Genomic DNA, 22,623 nt, shown 5'->3' with positions numbered 1-22,623 from the left:
CTCACTGAAGTTTCTCTCAAACCAGGGAGTATCCCTTGCTCCTCACTCTACAGCATGGCTGCACAGACAGAAGAGCATTCCCAGCTCCTCATATTGCAGCATAGCTGCACAGACTAACTACTTCCTGTCTTTTCTTCCTGCTCAGAGAGATGCTCCTCATTCCATAGACAGAACATAGATTATGCCTCCTGGTCCATAGACAGAAGGCAGAGTGCCTGGAGGTAAATGTGCAGTAAATACTCAATGCTGAGTGATACCCCAAAGTGCATCTGCCTGAGACCATTGTCTTGAACCCAAGTTAGCTCAATGCTGCTCCTGCCACCCCAAGTGTTTGTAGGTTTACAACAGTTCCAGGTCTTATTTAACCACAATTAAAAGACTGTATTTGCCTTGAGAATATAGCCTCAGTTGTATTACTTCTCAGTCCAACCATCTAAAGAAGGTGGTCCCAACTCCAATTAGGACTGTGCCTTGGCTGTACCTGATTAGAATTTGTTGTTGATCCTTCTCATTCAGCGCATTGCACCCCCCCCCCCCCATACTATGTGCTATTTATAATACTGGTGTCTTGTTATGTAGTACAGAGGGTTTGAGGCCTCCTTTAGCAACAGAACACTGGTGCACCTGCGCTTTGGACCAGTTACATCCCTACACTCAAGATAAATTTAGGGTCTGAAGATGTCATCATCACTCATGGCAGAATTGCATTGGGCACTAAAGATACCCATACACATAAGTCTTTGATTATCAGCCATTTTGGCAGTCCATTGTTTGGAAAAAATATGAACAATTATTCACAATGGTAGACTATAGTTTGCCAAAGTGGGATCCAACAAGTTTGTAGATTTCAGCCATGATCGACTAAAAATAGAAGTGCATGGCGTGATCGGCTGAATTTGATTGCTCATTCGCCACATTGCACAAGACCATTGTGTCCTTGAACACTTTTTTTAAACTTTATTCCTCATCAGCCAGTGTAGGCTGGCATGTTGCTAGTGAACGATTCCACAGAAGACTGGCTGCATTGCGGCCAAGTAAAATCTCATATGTATTGAAAACTTAAAACTACTGAGCAGCACTCAAGTGCGTAATAACTAGGGAAGCCTAGGGGTATGTTTGTCTATAAGGGATATTTATCTAAAGACCAGTGTTATACTCTCTGATCTTATATAAGTATCAACAGAGTGAGATGCATCAAATTTAATAAAAGGTGCAAGCTCTTATTCATTTTGGCATATCCTCTGCTGGCCATGTGCCATTTTCAGAAATCTATGATGAATCAAACCTTCCGTAGATTTGGGCTAAAATTTGTAGTGAATTTGATGTGTGCACACACCCCACTCACCAAGCCCCACCCACTTTTTACAAAAGCAGCAAGGGCAGTGGAAAAACCCAAAATGTCGCAAATAGAATGCTAAAATGCTGCAGTTTGCACCACTAATTTAAACGTGGAATCCACGCTAGAGTTCACACCGAAATTATGAAATGTGAACAGGGCCTGAAGGTTCTCCTTCTAGCATGCACAAAAAATGGCTTACAAATGGAATACAGAGGTGGAGTAAGTTTCTTTCCTTTGCACATATTTTTTCTCTATAAGTTTGACTATGTGCCATAGCTGTCACTTTTCATTCAAAAACCCCTTTAAAGGGGGTTTTCCACTTCTTGTTGCACCTCTCTGATGAAATTGAACTGCCCATTCTTTCATAGCTGGTGTTAGTTACATGAAACCCATGCAGTCACATGGGGAGCTGGCCACTAGCTTGTAGGGCGCAGATGATCTTCCTCCATGTAGCAGCATCCTTTTCCTGCCTTTGTCTCTTCATCTCCGACCATTCTTGTCACAGCAACACAATTTCTTATTTCTGCTACTGTATTTCTGTTATGAGCTTGGTTCTGGCACCGTATTTATGTTATGAAGTTTGGTTTTACTATTATACAGTACTGTGTAAAAGTTTTAGGCAGGTGTGGAAAAAGTGCAGCAAAGTAAGATTTAAAAAAAAAAAAATAGAAGGCAGCTTTAAATTTAGTCTTCAGTGGAGCAACAACTCCAACCATCCAGTCAATGTCATTAAGAACTATCTAAAGTGTTAGGAAGACCAAGGAGTCCAGGAAGTGATGATACGGCCCCCACGGAGCCCTGATCCCAACATCATCCAGTCTGACTGGGATTACATGAGAAGACACAAGGATTTGAGCAAGTCAACAACCAGAGAAGATCTGTGCTTAGTTCTCGAACATGTCTGGAACAACCCACCCGCAGAGTTCCTTCAAAAAACAATGTGGAAATGTAGCTAGAAGAATTGACTATCAACACTTCTATTTTTGAAAGCTTTCTTACTTTGCAACATTTTTTCCACATCTGCCTAAAACTTTTACACAATACTGTATCTATAAGCTGAGGATTGTTTGTGCTGTGTTTATTCTATGAGCTTGAATGTGATACTGTGTATTATGAGCTTGGGTGTGGTACTGTATTTATGTTAAGAACGTGGGTGTGGTACTGTATTTATGTACTGTACATTTTGCATTGTCCCTTGAAGGTATACTTCAGGAGAATTTCCCCACATACTATGTAACTCTGAAAGATGCTATTGGATAGGTATATAATAGCATCCATCACCTATAGACTATCATTGTAAAAAAAATAAAAATAAATTACAGTGTACTTTTACTTTACTGGATGTCTGTATATAGAATTGCTATCTTTCCCCCTTAGGGAGAGCCCCTAGACGGTGAGTGAAGACTCAAAGGGCTATTCATGCTCCTTTGGGTAATTTGCCAATAAGGGAGATTGAACAATACCTCCACAGCACCACCCATTGGAAGGCAGCATTCCTTCAAGCTAAAGTTAGAGTCTTTATACAAGCCTTGTAATGACTGGCAATTAAAAGCAAAGCCAGATTCTATGCACAGATAGCTGTTTCAGGGTATTTGCCCCTTTTGAGTCCCCTCACTCACCATCTAGGTGCTCTCCCTAAGGAGAAAAGATAGTGTTTCTGACTCCCATCCCAGGCCTCTCAGTAGCAAAGCCAGACTCCAACTGTACACTGATGAAGGGCAAATACCCTAAAACAGCTTTATGTACACAGAGTCTGGCTTTGCTTTTAATTCCCAATCATTGTTACAAGGCTTGTATATAAAGAGTCTAACTTTGGCTTGAAGGAATTCTGCCTTCCAATGGGTGGTGCTGTGGAGGTATTATTTCATCTCCCTTATTTGTGTATAAAATAACACAGCAGCAAAAAAAAGGGATATACAGATGTATTCCAGCCAGATGGAAGCCAAAAACACACTCTATTGGCCTTTGTCAGAGGAGCAGAGAAAAGGGGGTATATATTATCTTCAGCTCTTCTCTGCAATCCTTCCAAACTGACAATTTCTGGTCCCGTTGTTGGCCAACCAAGATGGCTGCTGCAATTTTGTACCTACCTAAAGCATTTTTCATTGATTGGCTAGGGCTAATCACGCGTGCAGTGCTGGCCAATCAGTGTGCAGCTATAGTGTATGGTTAGTCTAGCACTACCAATGCACTATGGAGATTAAGTAGTATGAAAATTGTGTCGGCCATCTCGAATGACCAGCAGCAGGACTAGGAATTAGTGTGATGGACAGCAGAAAAGAAGAACAACAGGTAATATATTCTCACCCATTCTCTGGTCCCAAGACAGCGCAAACTTGCTTTAAGTGAAAAGTGTGTCTGTAGCTGCAGTGTTCAAGAGAGACACACCAAAGTAGCGGAGACCACAGGGATTGCAAGATGGATGTCATGGGTGGCTCTTCAATCTTTCCCGGCAATGGCGGCAAAGGTGTCCAAGCGAGACACGCCAAAGTGACGGAGACCACAGGGATTGCAAGATGGATGTCATGGGTGGCTCTGCAATCTTTCCCGGCAATGGCGGCAAAGGTGTCCTACTCTGTCGCAGCACAGAGGCACAAATTATACATAAATCTCTTGTTATAATGAACGGTGGTTTGTCATGTGACGCCAGCACTTCATCCGGGACTACGGTAGTCAATGGCGGGAAATAATTTGACACAAGTCCTTGCAACTGTTTTGTTAGCAAACCGGAAGTGCACAGTTTACTTCAGTATACAGAGGAAGAATTCACAAACCCTTTTACACAAGTCCTACTTGCAAAAAATGTCAATTTTCTGTGTGGGGCTTAACAGAAACTGGCATTAATTATATTGGAAATCTACGCCAGCTCGTACCTGGTGCCAGGTAGGTGCCACATTTATTAAGAAGGGTGTGCACATAAACTTGGCACACTTCATTTTGAATTCATCATTGCGTAAACTGGCATATAAAATGATGGACTAACTTAAAGGGGTTGTCCCGCGAAAGCAAGTGGGGTTATACACTTCTGTATGGCCATATTAATGCACTTTGAAATATACATCGTGCATTAAATATGAGCCATACAGAAGTTATATACTCACCTTCCCTGCGCTGGCGTCCCCGTCTCCATGGTGCCGTCTAATTAAAGCGTCTAATCGCCCGATTAGACGCGCTTGCGCAGAAGGGTCTTCTGCCTTTGGCTCGGTCTGGCACGAGCGGCGTTCTGGCTCCGCCCCCTCCTACGCATCATCGCATAGCTCCGCCCCGTCACGTGTGCCGATTCCAGCCAATCAGGAGGCTGGAATCGACAATGGACCGCACAGAGCCCACGGTGCTCCATGGGAGAAGACCCGCGGTGCATCGTGGGTGAAGATCCCGGCGGCCGTCTTGGAGGAAAAGAAGGAAGAAGTTGCAGAGAGGGGATTCGGGTAAGTAAAATTTTTTTTTAAAATTTCAACACATCCCTTGGGTTTGTCCTGCGCTGAACGGGGGGCCTATGCAAAAAAAAAAAAACCTGTTTCGGCGCGGGAAACCCCTTTAATTTCCCCTGCAGGCCTCCCTTATGAAAACTGTGTACTAGAAAGACTGTGCTTTGTTGTCCACAGCAACCAATCGGAGCTCAGCTTTCATTTAACCAGAGCAGTTTGGTGCCCACAGTAACCAATCAGAGCACAGCTTTACCCTCTCAAACTGCTGTGGTAAAATGAACGCTTAGCTCTGATTGGTTGCTATAGGCAATAAGCACAGTCTTACTGCTAGTCAGTTCTAGTAAATGAGGCCTGCAGTGTTGGTAGTCATTACTGACAGCCACAACTATAGTTATAATAGTGTTGCCATATCAATCCTTTCATATACAGTACATTCTATATCACCCTTTGAGTAATAGGTGTTTAGCATCCAATTATTTTATAGATGTAATTCAAATCTATTTGTCTTACTGAACAATGATTTACAAAGGTCCATTTGACTCCTTATAATACCACCCTTCTTTTTTTAAATCCTTTTCAGTTTCCTCCTCACTTTCAAAAAAAATCACACTTTTTTTCCCATCGACATAGCTGTTTGAAATCTAATGTTGCAGGACAAGTTATATTTTTCAATGTACCATATAATGTAATGAAAACCTTTTACAATTTTTTAAGTGGAGCAAATTCTGCTATCTTTCAGGGGTGAGTGGGGGGGAGGAGCTTGTCTTTACGGTGCACGTACTCTGTCAAATTTTTTTAGGGGGGCGCACACATACTGTGGTAAAAATGAAATAACTTTATTCCGTAGGTTACAACACTTACGACAATACCAAATTTATATAGATTTTTTTTTTCTGTACTACTTTAAAAAAAAAAGAAATACTTTTGGGAAACAAAATTATTTTCCGACACCATTTTCTGACAGCTATAACTCTTTTTGTTTTACCATCGATATAGTTGTGTAAGGGGTCATGTTTTGCAGGATGTCCAGTAGTTTATATTGGTATCATTTTGGCATACATTGATAACATTTTTTCTTGTAGAGGGGTGACTAAAAACGTGCAATTCTGGTGTAGTGTATTTTTTCTTCTGTCAATGTTCACCGTGCAATATAAAGTATTACTTTGATAGATTGGACTTTTACGGACACTAAGGCCTCGGTCAGACGGGCATTTTTTGCCACGATTTGCGGATCGCATGACGGATGCGCATCCGCAAATCGTGTGACCGGGGCTGAAAAATCGCCGGAAAAATCTGCTCCTAGCCGCGTTTCCTTTGAAACAGGCCGGAGCACAGGAGCGCTGTCCAGCCCATTGAATTCAATGGAGCCGGCAATACAGCCGTCTCCCTTGAAAGCAATGGACTGCCGGCGAGCGCAGGATGAATTTTTGGGAAGGGCTTAAAAATATAAGCCCTTCCCTGAACATCATCCAAAAATGTGTAAAAAAAAAAAATATATACTCTCCTTGTCCCCGCAGACGGAGTTCAGCCGCGGCCGGCCGGCAGTTCTCCTGAACTGCTCTGAGTAGTATTCAGCAGGCGGGCATTTAAAATCCCCGTCTGCTGAATGGGCTGCCTCTGATTGGTCACAGCCCTCACCAATCAGAGGCAGCTCTCACTCACCCATTCATGAATGGGTGAGTGAGTGCTGCCTCTGATTGGCTCAGCGCAGGGACCAATCAGGGGCAGCTCTTAGCTATTGAATGACAGCTGAGAGCTGCCCCTGATTGGTCCCTGTGCTGAGCCAATCAGAGACAGCACTCACTTACCCATTCATGAATTCATGAATGGTTGAGTGAGAGCTGCCTCTGATTGGTGAGGGCTGTGACCAATCAGAGGCAGCCCATTCAGCAGGCGGGGATTTTAAATCCCCGGCTGCTGAATACTACTCAGAGCAGTTTAAGAGAACCGCCGGCCGGCCGAGGCTGAACTCCGTCTGCGGGGACAAGGTGAGTATATATATATTTTTTTATTTTTACACATTTTTGGATGATTTTCAGGGAAGGGCTTATAGTTTTAAGCCCTTCCCGAAAATTCATCCCACGATCGCCGGCAGCCCATTGCTTTCATTGGAGCCGGCTGTATTGCCGGCTCCATTGAATTCAATGGGCAAACATCATTCTTCTCTGCCACAGCTGTTACAGCTGTGGCAGAGGAGAATGATTTGAGTAGTATATGTTCTCAATGGGGTTGGCGCTGCTGCCGCCGGCCCCATTGAGCGCATATACAGAACACAAGGAATCGCAGATCGCAGATAGGCGCAATCTGCGATTTCTGTTCTATAATTTATCGGACAAGCGCATAAAAAGCGCCCATGTGTCCGATACCATTGCAAAGCAATGGTTCTATAAAATCGCCGGTCGCATGCGCAAATCGCGCAAAAAATCGCCCGTGTGACCGAGGCCTTAATATGTTTTTATGTTTTGATTTTTTAATATTAATATCGAAAGTTTTTTTTTCAAACCTTTTATGTTTTCTAATAATTAATTAACATTTCTAAACTTATTATTACATTTGTATTAGTCCCATAAGGAATTTGAACTTGCAGCCATTTGGTCGCTCATAGAACATAATGCAATACCATAGTATTGCATCATACTATGTTCTGGCATGCAGTCTATCAAGCCACACCACTGGCAATCAGTCATGGCAGCCTTAGGGGCCTTTAGAAGGCCCCAGGCTGCCATGGCAACTGAACATTACTTCATGTTCTCATTGCAGGGGGGCATTCAGGACCCTGGAATGCCGATCTGGTCATTTAACGCTCACACTGATCGCGGCGGTTGTTGGTGGTTGTCAGCCGACTCCCAATCCCGTTCCATGCAAACCCCAAATCCCGTGTTAAGGGGTTAATTCATAGCAGCAGAATCAGATCTTGGGTTTTTGAGTTTAGAAAAGGTGATTCCTATAATGTTAGGATGGAGAAATTTAATCTAGTCAGGTGGCCACAAGAATTCCCTTCGCCGGTAACAATGTATGGTTTGTACTAAGTGGTTTTGCAAAGAATTTGAGATATTTTTATGATGACAGTGAACATTTTTGTGGGAAACTATGAGAAGATTTACGATAATCCCCAATACTGCGTTTGAATAGAATGGTGAATATTTGCTATGTGACAACATTAACTGTTAAAGTGCTATTACATGAATGCCATTAACTCAGTGTATTGCTGGGCTACACTTGCACTTGCAGGTTCAGTCGGACAATTGTTGAGAAACCGTAAGCGCCAGTGTATTAGCACACTTAAATTGTAATTATGAAACCTTTATTATCTATATTCATAAATCTACAGTAGAACATATTGTTGCAAGTAAAAATTTCCACCGTTGTCTCAAGACGCTAGTGTAGAGTCTCTACTGACCTTCATTACTGAACCTCAGCATAGTCTATGTAGGGTGTCTCAGGCTATCGCTTCCTCTCTGTGGTGGCCAATTTATGCTAGTGGTAGTCTTAAGGAGGTTGCAGCAACATGGACAATCCCTTTTAGAGCGAAAGCTCGGGTGCTTGCCTAATCTCCCTGGATCTCGCACTTAGCACCCCAAGGCCTCCTTCACACGGGCAAAAAAGTTGCACGATTTTGTTGCGTTGCTACAATGCTACAAATCGCATGTATGTGAAGCCCATGCTTTCCTATGGGTTGATTTACACATGCGTTATTTTGTAGCATGCATCATCCCGACACAAAAACCTCGCAGGTTCCACAATATGCCCGCGACACGTGAGGTTTTGTAGCCCATGTTTCCCTATGGAGGCTTCCTCTTTGTTGCATCACATAAAAACGCGATTTTCGTGCAGAGCGATGCAACTTTGACAGTAGGAAATCCTACTGTCAAAGCCATGACCTAAGCCCTAACTGCATGAAAACATTTTTTTAAAAAGCATACATCACCTTAGAAGCGCTGTCAGCCAAGCCGCATCTTCTCCCCGGGTCCCCAGCACTATTCTTCTTCATCTCTTCTGGCCGGGGATTGAAAAAGCCCTGCCTCCTGGAAGCGCTGTCTCTGATTGGCTGACGCTTAACCAATCACAGCCAGCGCTCGATGAACCAAACACAGTCATTCAGGTTGGCTAAGCGTCAGCCAATCACAGCCAGCACTTCGAGTAGGCGTGGATTTTTTAATTCCTGGCCAGAAGAGATGAAGAAGACCAGTGTCGGGGACCAGGAAGAAGCTGCAGTGGAGCCCCGGACAGCGCTTCAAAGTGAAGCATACTTTTTTGTTCTGCAGTTAGGGCTTATCCTCACATGTGGTGCTACAAAATCGCGGTATTGCGCGAGAAGACGCCGTAATATCGCACAGACCAGCAATGTGATATCGCTGCGATTTTTCTCGCGGTGACGCCGTGTCGTCCATGTGAGGGAGGCCTTAGCAAGCAATTCATTTCATCAGGGAAAGTAGCAGTGGCTGTAGGGGAAATATTACAAGATGGACTTCACATCAATGGCCGTCCTCTAAATACAAGGACTGCACATAATCTACCAATTCCGGCCATAGAACAGGTCGCAAATGGGGTCACAACCCCTTTCCAATCATGGCAACAACTACCACAGAACCATTATACATTAGAGATGAATTTAAGTATTCTGCCTGACATTTTATTAAATGGAGTGTCGCTTTAAAAGGGTTGTTCACTGTAGACAACTTGTTTCAAATCTTGTTTTATGGCATTTACCTAATTGTGTATGTCTGCACAAGCAGTCAACCTATTAGCCAAGATCAACTGAAACCAACAAATAGTCCACGTAGAGGCATGAATCGAAAGTGGAGTCCAGTGCTGGCCTCAGGTTAAATGGCACCCTGTGTGGAATTTTTTTGTCGTCCCGTCCTAAGAAAAAAATTTGTATGTATTGCACCGATAAACAGTCTGTTTGTATTCTGCAAATACAAAGAAGCAGAATAGCAGCATACCCATACCAGAACAGCTCAGGGAATAAATACTTTACCAGAACCAAGCTCAAAACATAAGCTCCGTAACTAAGCACAGTAAATACAGCACCAGAACCAAACTCATACCACAAATACAGCACCAGAGCCAAACTTAGTATATAAAATACAGCATGAAACAACCTCTGCATATAGATACAGCCCCAGAACCAAGCACATAAATACAGCATAAACCAACCTCACTACCTAAATACAGCACCATAACCAAGTTTATAACATAAATACAACCACAGAACCAACCACAGTACATGAATACCAGAACCACATTCATAACACAAATATAGTAGCAGAACTAAGCAATCATGTGGCTGACAGTGGCACTTTGGAACATCAGAAGTGAGGAAACAGAGCCAGGAAGAGCAGGATTCATGTGGCTCCACAGAAAACTGCCTCACTGAGGAAGAAGCTCATTTGATCGAGCTGATTTAAGGGGGGTGATTGCCCCTTGCCTACATCTGCTTGGTGTGCCCTTTAAGCTGGTGGTTGCCGCCCTGTGCGATCACATGGGTCGCATGTAGCTAAGGACGACTATGGTGGAATCTCACTTTGGTTGTATCTTAGATAATTCTATATAAATTAATGTCCTAATAGATGACTGAAATCCCTCCCTTTTCATTTGTTACAGATTATTTGATGCATAATCTGTACTAACAAATCCGCTGCACATGGATGTGGTTTTTCTGATCCTGATATATAGTCCTAGCTCAACCTTGTCCTTCACCTCTCAAAATGCAGCTCTTTGGCATAACATAAGACCCAGTTTTTTCCCGTTGTACCTATTATGATTCAACAATCTCCATTTCTGTCACATAGCTCCAGATCTTGCCAAAGAAATAGCGCTGTGTTACTGGAGATGGACGTACGGAGACTTAAAACCTCATTAATCTCCATTAACTTCACAGTTCTTACTGCCAGGCAATTTGCATGTAATCCAAACCATCAATTAGAAGGTTTCTCTCTTTTTTATTATACAGCGCTATAAAGTGAGGTCACCCTCTTGGAATAAAGCTCTTGTGCCACCACCATTAACTAGTCAATGACAAGTTCTTTAATTTCGCAAGTGTTGGAGTGTTGGTAATAGGAATGAAGTGTTTGTAACTTTCCCTATTCTCTGATTATATAAGAACAACTTAGACTTCGTGCCTGTAGAGGTACGGTGCCGAAAGCAGCTGCATTAAATAAATATTTTACCCTGCAAATAGCTCATGTGTGTGATAGTATGCAGCACGGGTACTAAATATGGGTTTTCCACTACAAATGCTGCCAAGCCGCACATTTCTATACTTAATGTCATAAATCCGCTTTGTGATCTGTGGGTAAAATATCAATCTGGCACTTTATCCAATACTTGAGTCTGTGGAACCCCTTCTGTTTTTGTATCCCAATTCATGACTAGACGATGCTTATTTTCCTCATTTAGGCTGGTATCACATAATCTTTTTTTGCAAAAATGCTTTGAAATACTTCCATTTTTCACGTCAAAAAAACGCCACTTCCAGATGCTTGCCATAGGTCAATAATAAAATATGAAATTCCCTGGAAGCACTGCAGATTTTTGACTTTTTTTCTTATTTTGTTTTATATGTTATGAGTTTGGCACTGGTGCATTATTTATGTACTGACCTTTGTTCTGGGTCTATATTTATAAATTAGGCTTGCACACAAACAGATTTTTGCTGCGGAATCTGCGGCGGGCTACAGAAGCAAATACGCACATAGCATTCTATGGGAAATCGATTCTTCCTGCACACTGAGGAAAAAATTGCAGCATGCTCCATTTTAGTGCAGTGTCCACAAGAACTGCTTTCATTGAAGTTAATAGAAGCTGTCTGACCTGAGGATGTCTGCAATTAACATTGCGGACAGGTCATGGATTCCGCGTCATCGGCGGCAATGATGCTTGAAAAATAAACATTTACGAAAAAAATATCTGTACTGCGCATAACCAACGGCGGCTCGCCAAGTCTATCCGCAGTACAGAGAAAAGAAGAGAAAGTCAGGTACGCAGGGTCGCCGGCTGCTGTCAGGGATGAATTCCGCTATAGGTTCCAGCTCTGCCGTGTGTAGGTAGCCTTCAGTTTGATTCTGGTGCTGTATTTATGTTCTAAGCGTGCTCCTGATATTGTATGTTTACTGAGGTTGATTCATGCTGTATTTATGTGCTTGGTTCTGGTGTGGTATTTATGTTATTAGTTGGTTCTGGTGATGCATTTACAGTAACGGTATGTTAGGCTGAAGGGAGACAATGTCTACCTAGATCAGCCTGTTTCTACCCCCCTTGTTAGTCCAAAGGAAGGCAAAAAACCCCAATGGGGCAGAAACCAATTAGCCCTTTTGGGGGGAAAAAATAATCCCTGTATCAACTTGTGAAATTCCTACCAAACTCCAAGACCCAGATCAACAACCCTGCTGGTTACCTAATGTCTATATCCTGTAATATCGCTCTTAAACTCCTTATGGATTTTGCCATCACCACGTCCTCAGGCAGAGAGTTCGACAAGTCTCACTGCTCTTACAGTAAAGAACCCCCTTCTATTGTGGTTATCAAACCTGCTTTCTTCTAGACCTAGCAGATGCCCTCTTGTTACTGATGCAGTCCTGATATAAACAGATCATGGGAGAGATCCTTGTATTGTCCTCTAATGTATTTATACTTAGTTATTTGGTCACCCCTTTTTTTAGGGTGAATAATCCCAATTTTGATAGCCACTTTGGGTATTCCCAACCTCCCATTCTGTTTATTAATTTAGTTGCCCTTCTTTGAACCCCTCAAGCACTGCAACATCTTTCCTAAGCTCCATGGGGCCTGAATAGTGCCTTATATAGTGGAAGAATAATGTTCTCATCCTTCGCCCCTATGCTTCTTTAATGTACCGCAAGACTTTACTTGCTTTTGCAGCAGCTGACTGGCATTGGTTGCTGCAGTTGAGTCTACAGTCCACTAGTACCCCCAGGTCTTTTTACATATCACTTTTCCCTAGCAGTACCCCATTTAGTCTATATTGGTGACATCCGCTTCTCCTGCCCATGTACATAACCTTACATTTATCAATGTTGAATTTTTAATTTGCCATTTTTCTACTCAAACCCGCAGCTTATCTAGGTCCGTTTGTAGCCGCACATTGTCTTCTGTTGTATTGATTATCTTGTATAATTTTGTGTCATCTGCAAATATTGATATTTTACTGTGCAGTCCCTCTATCAGGTCATTGATAAATATATTGAGCAGAATGGGGCCTAATACTGAACCCTGTGGCACTCCACTAGCGACAGTGGCCCAATCAGAGTACGAACCGTTTATTACCACCCTCTGCTGTCTATTTGAGCCAGTTCTTTACCCAGATACACACATTTTAACTCAGACCGAGTTGTCTCATTTTATATATCTGCAGCATCCGAGGAGCAGGCCCACGGGGTAGAGAAAGGCCTTGTCACGGGGCTCTACCATCTCCTCCCCTGGGGGTAGCTCAGGACCCGACCACATTACTGCTGGGGGAGATCACAGGGGTTGTAACCAGGGGTTATCTTAAGTCCAATTGTCACTCGTGATGCCACCGTTCTGTCCGCTGCGGTGGATCTTCCCGATGAAATAAAGTAGTCTATACACAGAGCAACTTTCTGAACAAGAACCAGGAATAGTTGGTTCTGTCCATTTACTGTAAGCTTCTCAACGTAATTCCAAACAAACAGTCTTGGTACAAGTACAACAAACCGGAGTGGTGCAATAGGGAGGATTCTGTGGGTACTTGGATAATCCATAGTCCCAGTTATCTGTGTGATCCTGCTCCCGGCATGTCTGTGTGTGTGTGTCTCTCTCTCTCTCTCTCTCTGTCTCTCGGGGGTCTGCCCACTTTCCATTTAGCTGCTTGGCATTTGGAAAAAAAAAAAAGCTCTGCATACAGTGCTTTTTCTTACAGCATTTTTAGCCGGATTTGTGACGGAATCTCCGGTCTGAGGTTTTGACGCAGAAATGAAACTGGCCTAAATCACATCAGTATCTGATGTGACCACCCTTCGCCTTTAAAACAACATCAATTCTTCTAGGTGCACTTGCACACAGTTTTTGAAGGAACTCTGCAGGTGGGTGTTTCAGACATGTTTGAGCACTAAGCACAGATCTTCTGTGGATGTCTGCTTATGTAAAATCCTTCTGTCTCCTTATGTAATCCCAGGCAGACTGGATGATGATGAGCTAAGGGATGGACCGGGAAGTTTTCACTCGCATGCTTTTCTGATCTGTTGCCAAACATTTGGGGACCCATTTTGCAGATAGCTTCTTCATGTTCCAATGTTCATGGATAATGACACAAACACGTTCACGAGAAATCCCCATGATGTCTGCTATTCCTTTAGCTGAAATTGGCCGATTCTCCAGCATGAGGTTGTGCACAGCATCGACGATCTCCGGAACAACAACCTCTCTAGGTCATCCAGGACGTTCCTCATCATTGGTGCTGAAGTGGCCCGTTTTAAATTTGGCAACGGAGTTCTTAACTGTAGAACATGAATGGTATTGATCCCCCAATGTCTGCGACATATCACCATGAATATCCTTTGCGGACTTTCCTTGCAGAAGCAAGACTTTTATCACTCCTCCGCTCTCATTTGCTGTGAATATCGCCTTAGACTCCGCCATTTTGTTTTCCCGTGTGCCTAGATCACTTTTGCCATAAGCTACAAACACAAAATTTTGAAAATATATATTAGACACATAAGGCTTCCATGTGATGTAACATTCGTTACCATAGATAAAAAAAAAAAAGAACACAAGGCCAAAGACTTATTAGCACCCCCTCGTATATAGGGGACCCAGACATGGCTACACAGGGCACCCTTAGTACTAGTCCTAATATATAGTGGGCCCAGATATGGCTACACAGTGCATCCTTAGTACTTGTCCTAATATATAGGGAGACCCAGACATGGCTACACAGAGCACCCTTAGTACTTGTTCTAAAATATTGCAGACCCAGACATGATTATACAGTGCAACCTTAATACTTGTCCTAATATACAGGGGACCAGACATGACTACATACTGCCCCCCTAGTATTTGTATTAATACATAGGGGACCCGGACATGACTACACAGGGCACCCTTAGTACTTGTCCTAATATATAGGGGGCCCAGACATGACTACATAATGAACCCTTTGTGCTTGCCCTAATATATAGGAGACCGAGACACAGCTACACAGTGCACCCTTAGTACTTATCCTAATATATAGTGGACCCAGACATGACTACACAGTGTACCCTTAGTACTTGTACTAATACATAGGAGACCCAAACATGGCTATACAGTGCACCCTTAGTACTTGTATTAATATATAGTGGACCCAGACATGGCTAAACAATGCACCCTCAGTACTTGTACTAATATATAGTAGACCCAGACACGGCTACACAGTGCACCCTTAGTACTTGTCCTAATATATAGTAGACCCAGACACGGCTACACAGTGCACCCTTAGTACTTGTCCTAATATATAGGGGGCCCAGACATGGCTGCACAGTGCACCCTTAGTACTTGTCCTAAGATATAGGGGGCCCAGACATGAGTACACAGTGCATCCTTAGTACTTGTCCTAATATATAGGGGGACCCAGACATGGCTACACAGAGCACCCTTAGTACTTGTTCTAAAATATTGCAGACCCAGACATGACTATACAGTGCAACCTTAATACTTGTCCTAATATATAGGGGACCAGACATGACTACATAGTGCTCCCCTAGTATTTGTATTAATACATAGGGGACCCGGGCATGACTACACAGTGTACCCTTAGTACTTGTCCTAATATATAGGGGGGCCAGACATGACTACATAATGAACCCTTTGTGCTTGCCCTAATATATAGGAGACCGAGACACAGCTACACAGTGCACCCTTAGTACTTGTCCTAATATATAGTGGACCCAGACATGACTACACAGTGTACCCTTAGTACTTGTACTAATACATAGGAGACCCAAACATGGCTATACAGTGCACCCTTAGTACTTGTATTAATATATAGTGGACCCGGACATGGCTACACAGTGCACCCTCAGTACTTGTACTAATATATAGTAGACCCAGACACGGCTACACAGTGCACCCTTAGTACTTGTCCTAATATATAGTAGACCCAGACACAGCTACACAGTGCACCCTTAGTACTTGTCCTAATATATAGGGGGCCCAGACATGGCTGCACAGTGCACCCTTAGTACTTGTATTAATATATAGTGGACCCGGACACAGCTACACAGTGCACCCTTAGTACTTGTCCTAATATATAGGGGGCCCAGACATGACTACACAGTGCACCCTTAGTATTTGTATTATTGCATAGGAGACCCAGACATGACTACACAGTGTACCCTTAGTACTTGTACTAATATATAGGAGACCGAGACACGGCTACACAGTGCACCCTTAGTACTTGTCCTAATATATAGTGGACCCAGACATGACTACACAGTGTACCCTTAGTACTTGTACTAATATATAGGAGACAAAGACACAGCTACACAGTGCATCCTTAGTACTTGTCCTAATATATAGTGGACCCAGACATGGCTGCACAGTGCACCCTTAGTACTTGTCCTAAGATATAGGGGGCCCAGACATGAGTACACAGTGCATCCTTAGTACTTGTCCTAAAATATAGGGGGACCCAGACATGGCTACACAGAGCACCCTTAGTACTTGTTCTAAAATATTGCAGACCCAGACATGACTATACAGTGCAACCTTAATACTTGTCCTAATATACAGGGGACCAGACATGACTACATACTGCCCCCCTAGTATTTGTATTAATACATAGGGGACCCGGACATGACTACACAGGGCACCCTTAGTACTTGTTCTAAAATATTGCAGACCCAGACATGACTATACAGTGCAACCTTAATACTTGTCCTAATATATAGGGGACCAGACATGACTACATAGTGCTCCCCTAGTATTTGTATTAATACATAGGGGACCCGGGCATGACTACACAGTGTACCCTTAGTACTTATCTTAATATATAGGGGGGCCAGACATGACTACATAGGGAACCCTTTGTGCTTGTCCTAATATAGAGGAGACCGAGACACGGCTACACAGTGCACCCTTAGTACTTGTCCTAATATATAGTGGACCCAGACAGGGCTACACAGGGCACCCTTAGTACTTGTCCTAATATATAGGAGACCGCAATATCAGATAGGTACTGATAATAGTGAGACTGCAGCGGGCAAAAAAGTTCAAAAAGTGTATTACTGAGCAATGGAAATAAATCCCTGGTCAGATGGATCTCATTTAATTTGCTCCTTCCTGATGGAAGGTCAGAATTTGGATCTATGATCCCTTCCTGTCCGACTGGTGAAGGTTGAGTAATGATGTGGGGAAGGTTTTCTTGGCGCATCCGGGTCCTCTGACATGTATGAATGGACGCCACAACAAATTTCTATCATTCTGAAGACCAGAGGAGGTCCAATGCACTACTAGAATGGGCTCTCTAATAAAGTGGCCATTCAGTACACATAACTTCATTGTATATGATTCTATATTTGAAGCTCATAAATCTATAACTTCACATATGTGGATGCAGCAGGTAGATATAAAGGCATCTGGCCCTCTATAGAACTACATCATAAATTTACTTTATGTCTCTGCTTTTCATCAAGTGCCGGTGTTGAAAGTTTTCCTTTGCTTCATTTAGCCAAAATCACAATAAACGTCACATTTTCAAAGAAGACTTGGGAAAGAAATAAAAACAATGCCTGGGATGTTTTAATTAGAAGACTAGTAAATTACTCTCGTTCTAAGTACTGCAATCAGATGTGATGTATGAAATTACCCCCTCCCCCGCTCTCCCTACCCAACATATCCTGCATTCTAGGTTTTCAAATGAGAGTCATTAGCTCGGGGATCTACATTAATTCTGAAGTCCAGGGCCGCTGCCACAGCGGGTTTTTGACATTAAACATTCCCCAGGATTTCTGCCTAAATATGAGAAGGACTTTGTTTAACTTTCTTAAATATGTTGACACAGATGGGAGTTGGGGGGGGGGGTCGTTACGCCGGCTAAATGGCGAAGACTTCGTTTTCAATTAGCAGAGTTAATTTGAGATGTGAAATAAGAGCCTGGATTTGAGAGATCTGTTTACTTAACTCTATTCTCTTCTGGTTTTGACTTTTTAGATCTGGTGAGTGGATATTCTATGACCCCTCCTGTTCTGGACATCACCACTGACGAACTTGTGATCAATGCCAATGACTCACTAGTTATCACCTGCAGGTAAGAGATTATTAGGGGGAAATTATCATCGAAACTAATGAGACGTTCATATCATACAATTTATGGTCTAAGGAACTGTATTACCATTCCATAGGCTCTACAATGTGCTGTCATATGGTGCCTCCATGTCTGCATTTTACTCTCGAAGCAATGTTGATTTAATAGGTACAGTATGGGACCATAACAGGTTAAGGGTTCTGTATTATAGTTCCATACAGTAGGCACTGCAATCCTCTGCCATATGGTGACTACATATAATTAATGCTAATTTAATATAAAGTTACAGTATGGGACCATAGTAATTGTTAGGTTCTGTAATACAGTCCCATAGGCACTTCAACGTACTATGGTGCCTTGATGTCCGCATTTTGCCTTAAAAGCAATGCTGATGTTATACAGATCTACAGTGTGGGATCATTGTAGTCTATGGTTGCTGTATTATGTTCCCATGGGCACTCCAGTGTTCTGCCATATGTCTGCATGATAATTTTATATGCAGTACAGTAGTCTATTGGTTCTGTATTACAGTCCCATAGGCACTCCAATGTGCCTTCATGTCCACATTCTACCCTAGAAACAATGGTACAGTATGAAATCAGAGCAGTCTATGGGTGCTCTATTACAGTCCCTTGGGCTCTCCAATGTGCTGCCATATAGTACTTCCAAGTCAAAACATTCTACTCTAGAAGCAATGCTGATTTTGTATAAAGATGCAGCATGGCATCATAATAGTGTATAACATTTTTAAAAATGTTGAAAATAATATTCAAAGGGCTTTTTTCCCCATAAAAAGAGTTTTAAAAACTGGTTTTGCTGTGTTCATAAAAATTTGAACCATTAAAATATTGCACTATTTATTTCGCCTTATGAATACTGTATGGAAAGAAATACATTATGTTATAACTGAGGATTTTTTGGCACCCTGACTTCTAAAAAAAATGTAATATAAAGTGATTAAAAACTGTTATATACCTCAAAATTGTACTAATTAAAACTACAGCTCAACAAATAAACCCTCCGCTGACATAAAGCAAAAAAAAGCTATGGGTGCCAGAATTTAGCGACAGAAAGCAATTTTTGTTATTTTTAATTTATGTAATAAAATTCTTTTTTTTAATTATATATATATTTGGTATCAAGGTGGTAGTACTGACCCACAGAATGAACTGAACATGTCATTTTTGCTGTACTGTTAAAAATAAAATTGCCAAAAATGGCAGTTTTGTTTTTCTTTTTGTCTTCAAGTTTGATATGATATGGTAGATTTAAAAAATACAATCTATCTACAGTATATCTCTTGAAAAATAGAACAGTTATGGCTCTTAGAAAGTGGGGGCATAATAACTAAAAAATCTCTGCTCTTGTATGAGCCTTGGTGTTTGGATAGACTTTCTACATCAGCAACCCCCTATAGTCACTGGAGATCATATAATATCACACTATCACTATTTAGCCTTGTAGTTGTCGAGGGTTAGTCTGCACAAACAGACTGGTCAGTGATGTTGTCCGGTTCCAAATTGACCTAGGTAACAGATTGAGCGATCTTTTGAGAGGCAAAGCATTGACCATTACACACGGTATATGGTGAAGCAATGAACTCTATTTTATTGTCTGTATCTCTTGGCTTTTATAGCCAGTCCCCCCTCGTGGCTAAACAAGGAAAAACTCGTGATTTTACATACATCTCAAACTCATGACTTTTACATCTTATAACTTGACATTTAACTTTAGACGTGTGATATATGACTCAGACAAACACATCTTTAAGAAATTGCTGATAATTCTCTTTTGTGGTTAAGCCATCTCTTACTACATTTATGAACATCTGCTATGGTGAACTTCCTGATTTCCATTTAGATCAGACGTACAACTTAGGAGAGAAATCACAAGCCTATTTCTCAATAGTCATGAGTTCTGTTCACATACAAAATATTTGCAATATATTCATTTTGCTAAAATGGATTTATTAAGCAACATATATTAACTCCTTCAGCCCCTCTTGGCCCCTATCATTCCCCCATTTTGGACATCAGGAAGACACACGCAGGGTCCAGTTCTATTTTGAAAAGTCATAGTCGAGGTAGGTCCTATTGGTCGACTAGTCCCTATAAGGCGTCTCTAGTATGATGTTACAATACTAGTAGCGTGCACAGGTACGCACGGCGTGGGACTCCCTAATCTTCACCCACACCAATGTCCCTCCTGGAGATAGTCCTAATGGTGAACACGTCCAGGTCGCCTTACCCTGACCCTACACTACCTAGTGACAAGACTGGAAGGAACCGCCGTATGTTCTGAGTAGCTAAGTAGAGTGGGTGGTCCTTCACAGTTGCTATCCAGTCCTTCTACCTCCCTCTTTTGTCTGTTGGTGAGTTGTGGGCTGCTAGGTTTTTGGTACATTAGTATACTTAATCTAGCTAGGGAGCAGGGACCTCCGGTCAGGTTAGCTGGAATATATGTGTAAGTCAGGTTACCGCAGGACAGGACCCAGCCTAATGGTAATTTGACGTGCCTAAAATGGCTGGGGCTTCGGACTGTGTGGTTACAGAGCATAGGAGTATGTACCTTTCTACATTGCTGGACTGTGCGATTACAGAGTCTCTGGGAATCACTAGTCACCCTGGTTCTCTGCGCACAACCTCCCATATGTTCTTTATTACACGTGAAGTTATAGCATACCTCAGCCGGAGCGACATTCCTGACCCGGAAACGAGTCATATTTGACCAAAGTGTATGTTCGACCGCATCACAATGGGGACAATATTCATATACATTAAGAAAGGTATTTTCCTGAACAACATTGCTCTCCTCCACATCACTATCGTTATGCACTATTGAATATATATCGCGAAGTGTCTTTATTGGAGTGGGGATAGACAGTAAGCAAGTCCGTAAAATATCTTCCCCACTCCGAAGGTTGGGCATGCACATGTGGGAGATATTCAGTACGTCTTTTGCAAAGTATTCCCACATGTTGGGGTGTCCTTCCGCCCAAACAGTCCATCTTCTTCTTACATCGACAGTTGATGAGGAATTGTCCCGAAAAGAGAGTAGTCCAAGAAAACAAAGGGTAAATAATACACCTATCCAGACTATCAATGCTGGTGTCCAGGTTGCCATCCCCCTCCCCCACCCTGGGTTGGGCTTACTCTCCACCCCCCTCGTGGTGCTGAGGCGTTGGAACTTTCTTGCAGTGTGAGGCATGGATCCAAGTGGGTTTGCCTTCTAGCTTGACCGAGGTGGGAGTGGTTAACAGTACTTGGTATGGTCCGTCAAAGCGAGGTTCCAAAGTCTTTCTGACGTGTCTGTTTACCACCACCCAATCTCCAGGATTCAGAGAGTGGGATCCTTCCAAACTATCAGGGTCTGGAATAGAAGAGAAAACTAGGTCGTGCGTTATTTTTAGCTTTTGGCATAAGTCCTGCACAAACGAAGTAACTTTATCATGACCCAGGGATAGAGCTTGTGGGTGATACAGTCCTAACCTAGGCACGGAGCCAAAGAGAATCTCATAAGGAGACAGTCCTGTTTTCCTATTTGGCGTGGTCCGTACTGAGTAGAGGGCCAGAGGTAGGCACTCGGGCCAAGGTTTTCCTGTTTCAACCATGGCTTTCTGTATCTTAGGTTTGAGGGTGCCATTGAGTCTTTCCACTTTTCCGGAGCTCTGTGGATGATAGGGGGTGTGGAACGCCTGCTCTACTCCTAAGGCGGACATGACTTCCTTCATTACCTCACCAGTGAAGTGAGTACCAGGTCGCTCTCAATGGTCTCTGGTACCCCAAATCTGCACACTAACTCTGACACAAGTTTTTTTGCAGTGGCCTGGGCAGTGGCCTTCGGGACCGCGTAGGCCTCAGCCCACCCAGAAAAGAGGTCAACGCATACCAGGACATACTCATACCTTCCTGACCTGGGCAGCTGGATGTAATCTATCTGTAGTCTCTGGAAGGGGTACAAAGGTCGCGGAGTGCACTTCCGAGGGGTCTTTACTACTTGACCGGGGTTGTGTAGTGCACAGATTTCACAAGCCTTGACGTATGCCTTTGCCATCCTGTCAAATCCCGGAGCGTACCACATTTTCTCCACCAGGGCTACCATGGCATTACGAGAAGCGTGCACCTTTCCATGAGCCAAAAGGGCCATACTAGGATAGGCAGCCGCAGGTAAACACATACGGGAACCCATCATCCAACCTTCATTTCCTTTTACTGCCCCTGCACTTGCCCAGCGCTCCTGCTCTTGCCCTGAGGGGAGTAGGTCCACCTCCTTCTGTGGTGGGACAGAGAGGGTCTGGTCCTTGGCAGGGGGATCAGGATCCTCCTCCGCTGGGCAGGACCTGGTCTGAACTCTGCACACGGGTGCCCTCCAGTCCAGCAGGGCTGCAGCCTTAGCTGCTCCGTCTGCCTTCTCGTTGCCTCTGCTTTCCAAGGAGTCCCCTTGGGTGTGTGCCTTTACCTTTATTATGGCTACCTGCTTCGGGAGCATGATAGCTGACATTAAACTACTTACTGCCTCACTATTCTTTATCGGTCTGCCTTGAGCTGTTAGGAAGCTCCGCGCGCGCCAAATCGGCCCATAGTCATGCGCAACGC

At 43.1% G+C, this 22,623-nt stretch overlaps 1 protein-coding gene across 1 annotated transcript in view; it reads left to right on the top strand.

Annotated features, from left to right (window-relative positions):
* Positions 1-22,623, top strand: part of FLT4 (fms related receptor tyrosine kinase 4) — a 354,573-nt gene that overhangs the window by 147,406 nt on the left and 184,544 nt on the right. The window contains exon 2 of the mRNA XM_066591022.1: positions 17,935-18,031. Coding sequence (XP_066447119.1) covers positions 17,935-18,031 — 97 coding nt within the window. The remainder of the gene's footprint in view (positions 1-17,934; positions 18,032-22,623) is intronic.

The sequence above is a fragment of the Eleutherodactylus coqui genome, chromosome 2 (assembly GCF_035609145.1).
Source record: "Eleutherodactylus coqui strain aEleCoq1 chromosome 2, aEleCoq1.hap1, whole genome shotgun sequence".
NCBI classification, from domain to species: Eukaryota; Metazoa; Chordata; class Amphibia; order Anura; family Eleutherodactylidae; genus Eleutherodactylus; species Eleutherodactylus coqui.
This window is presented reverse-complemented; position numbering and strand designations above follow the sequence as displayed.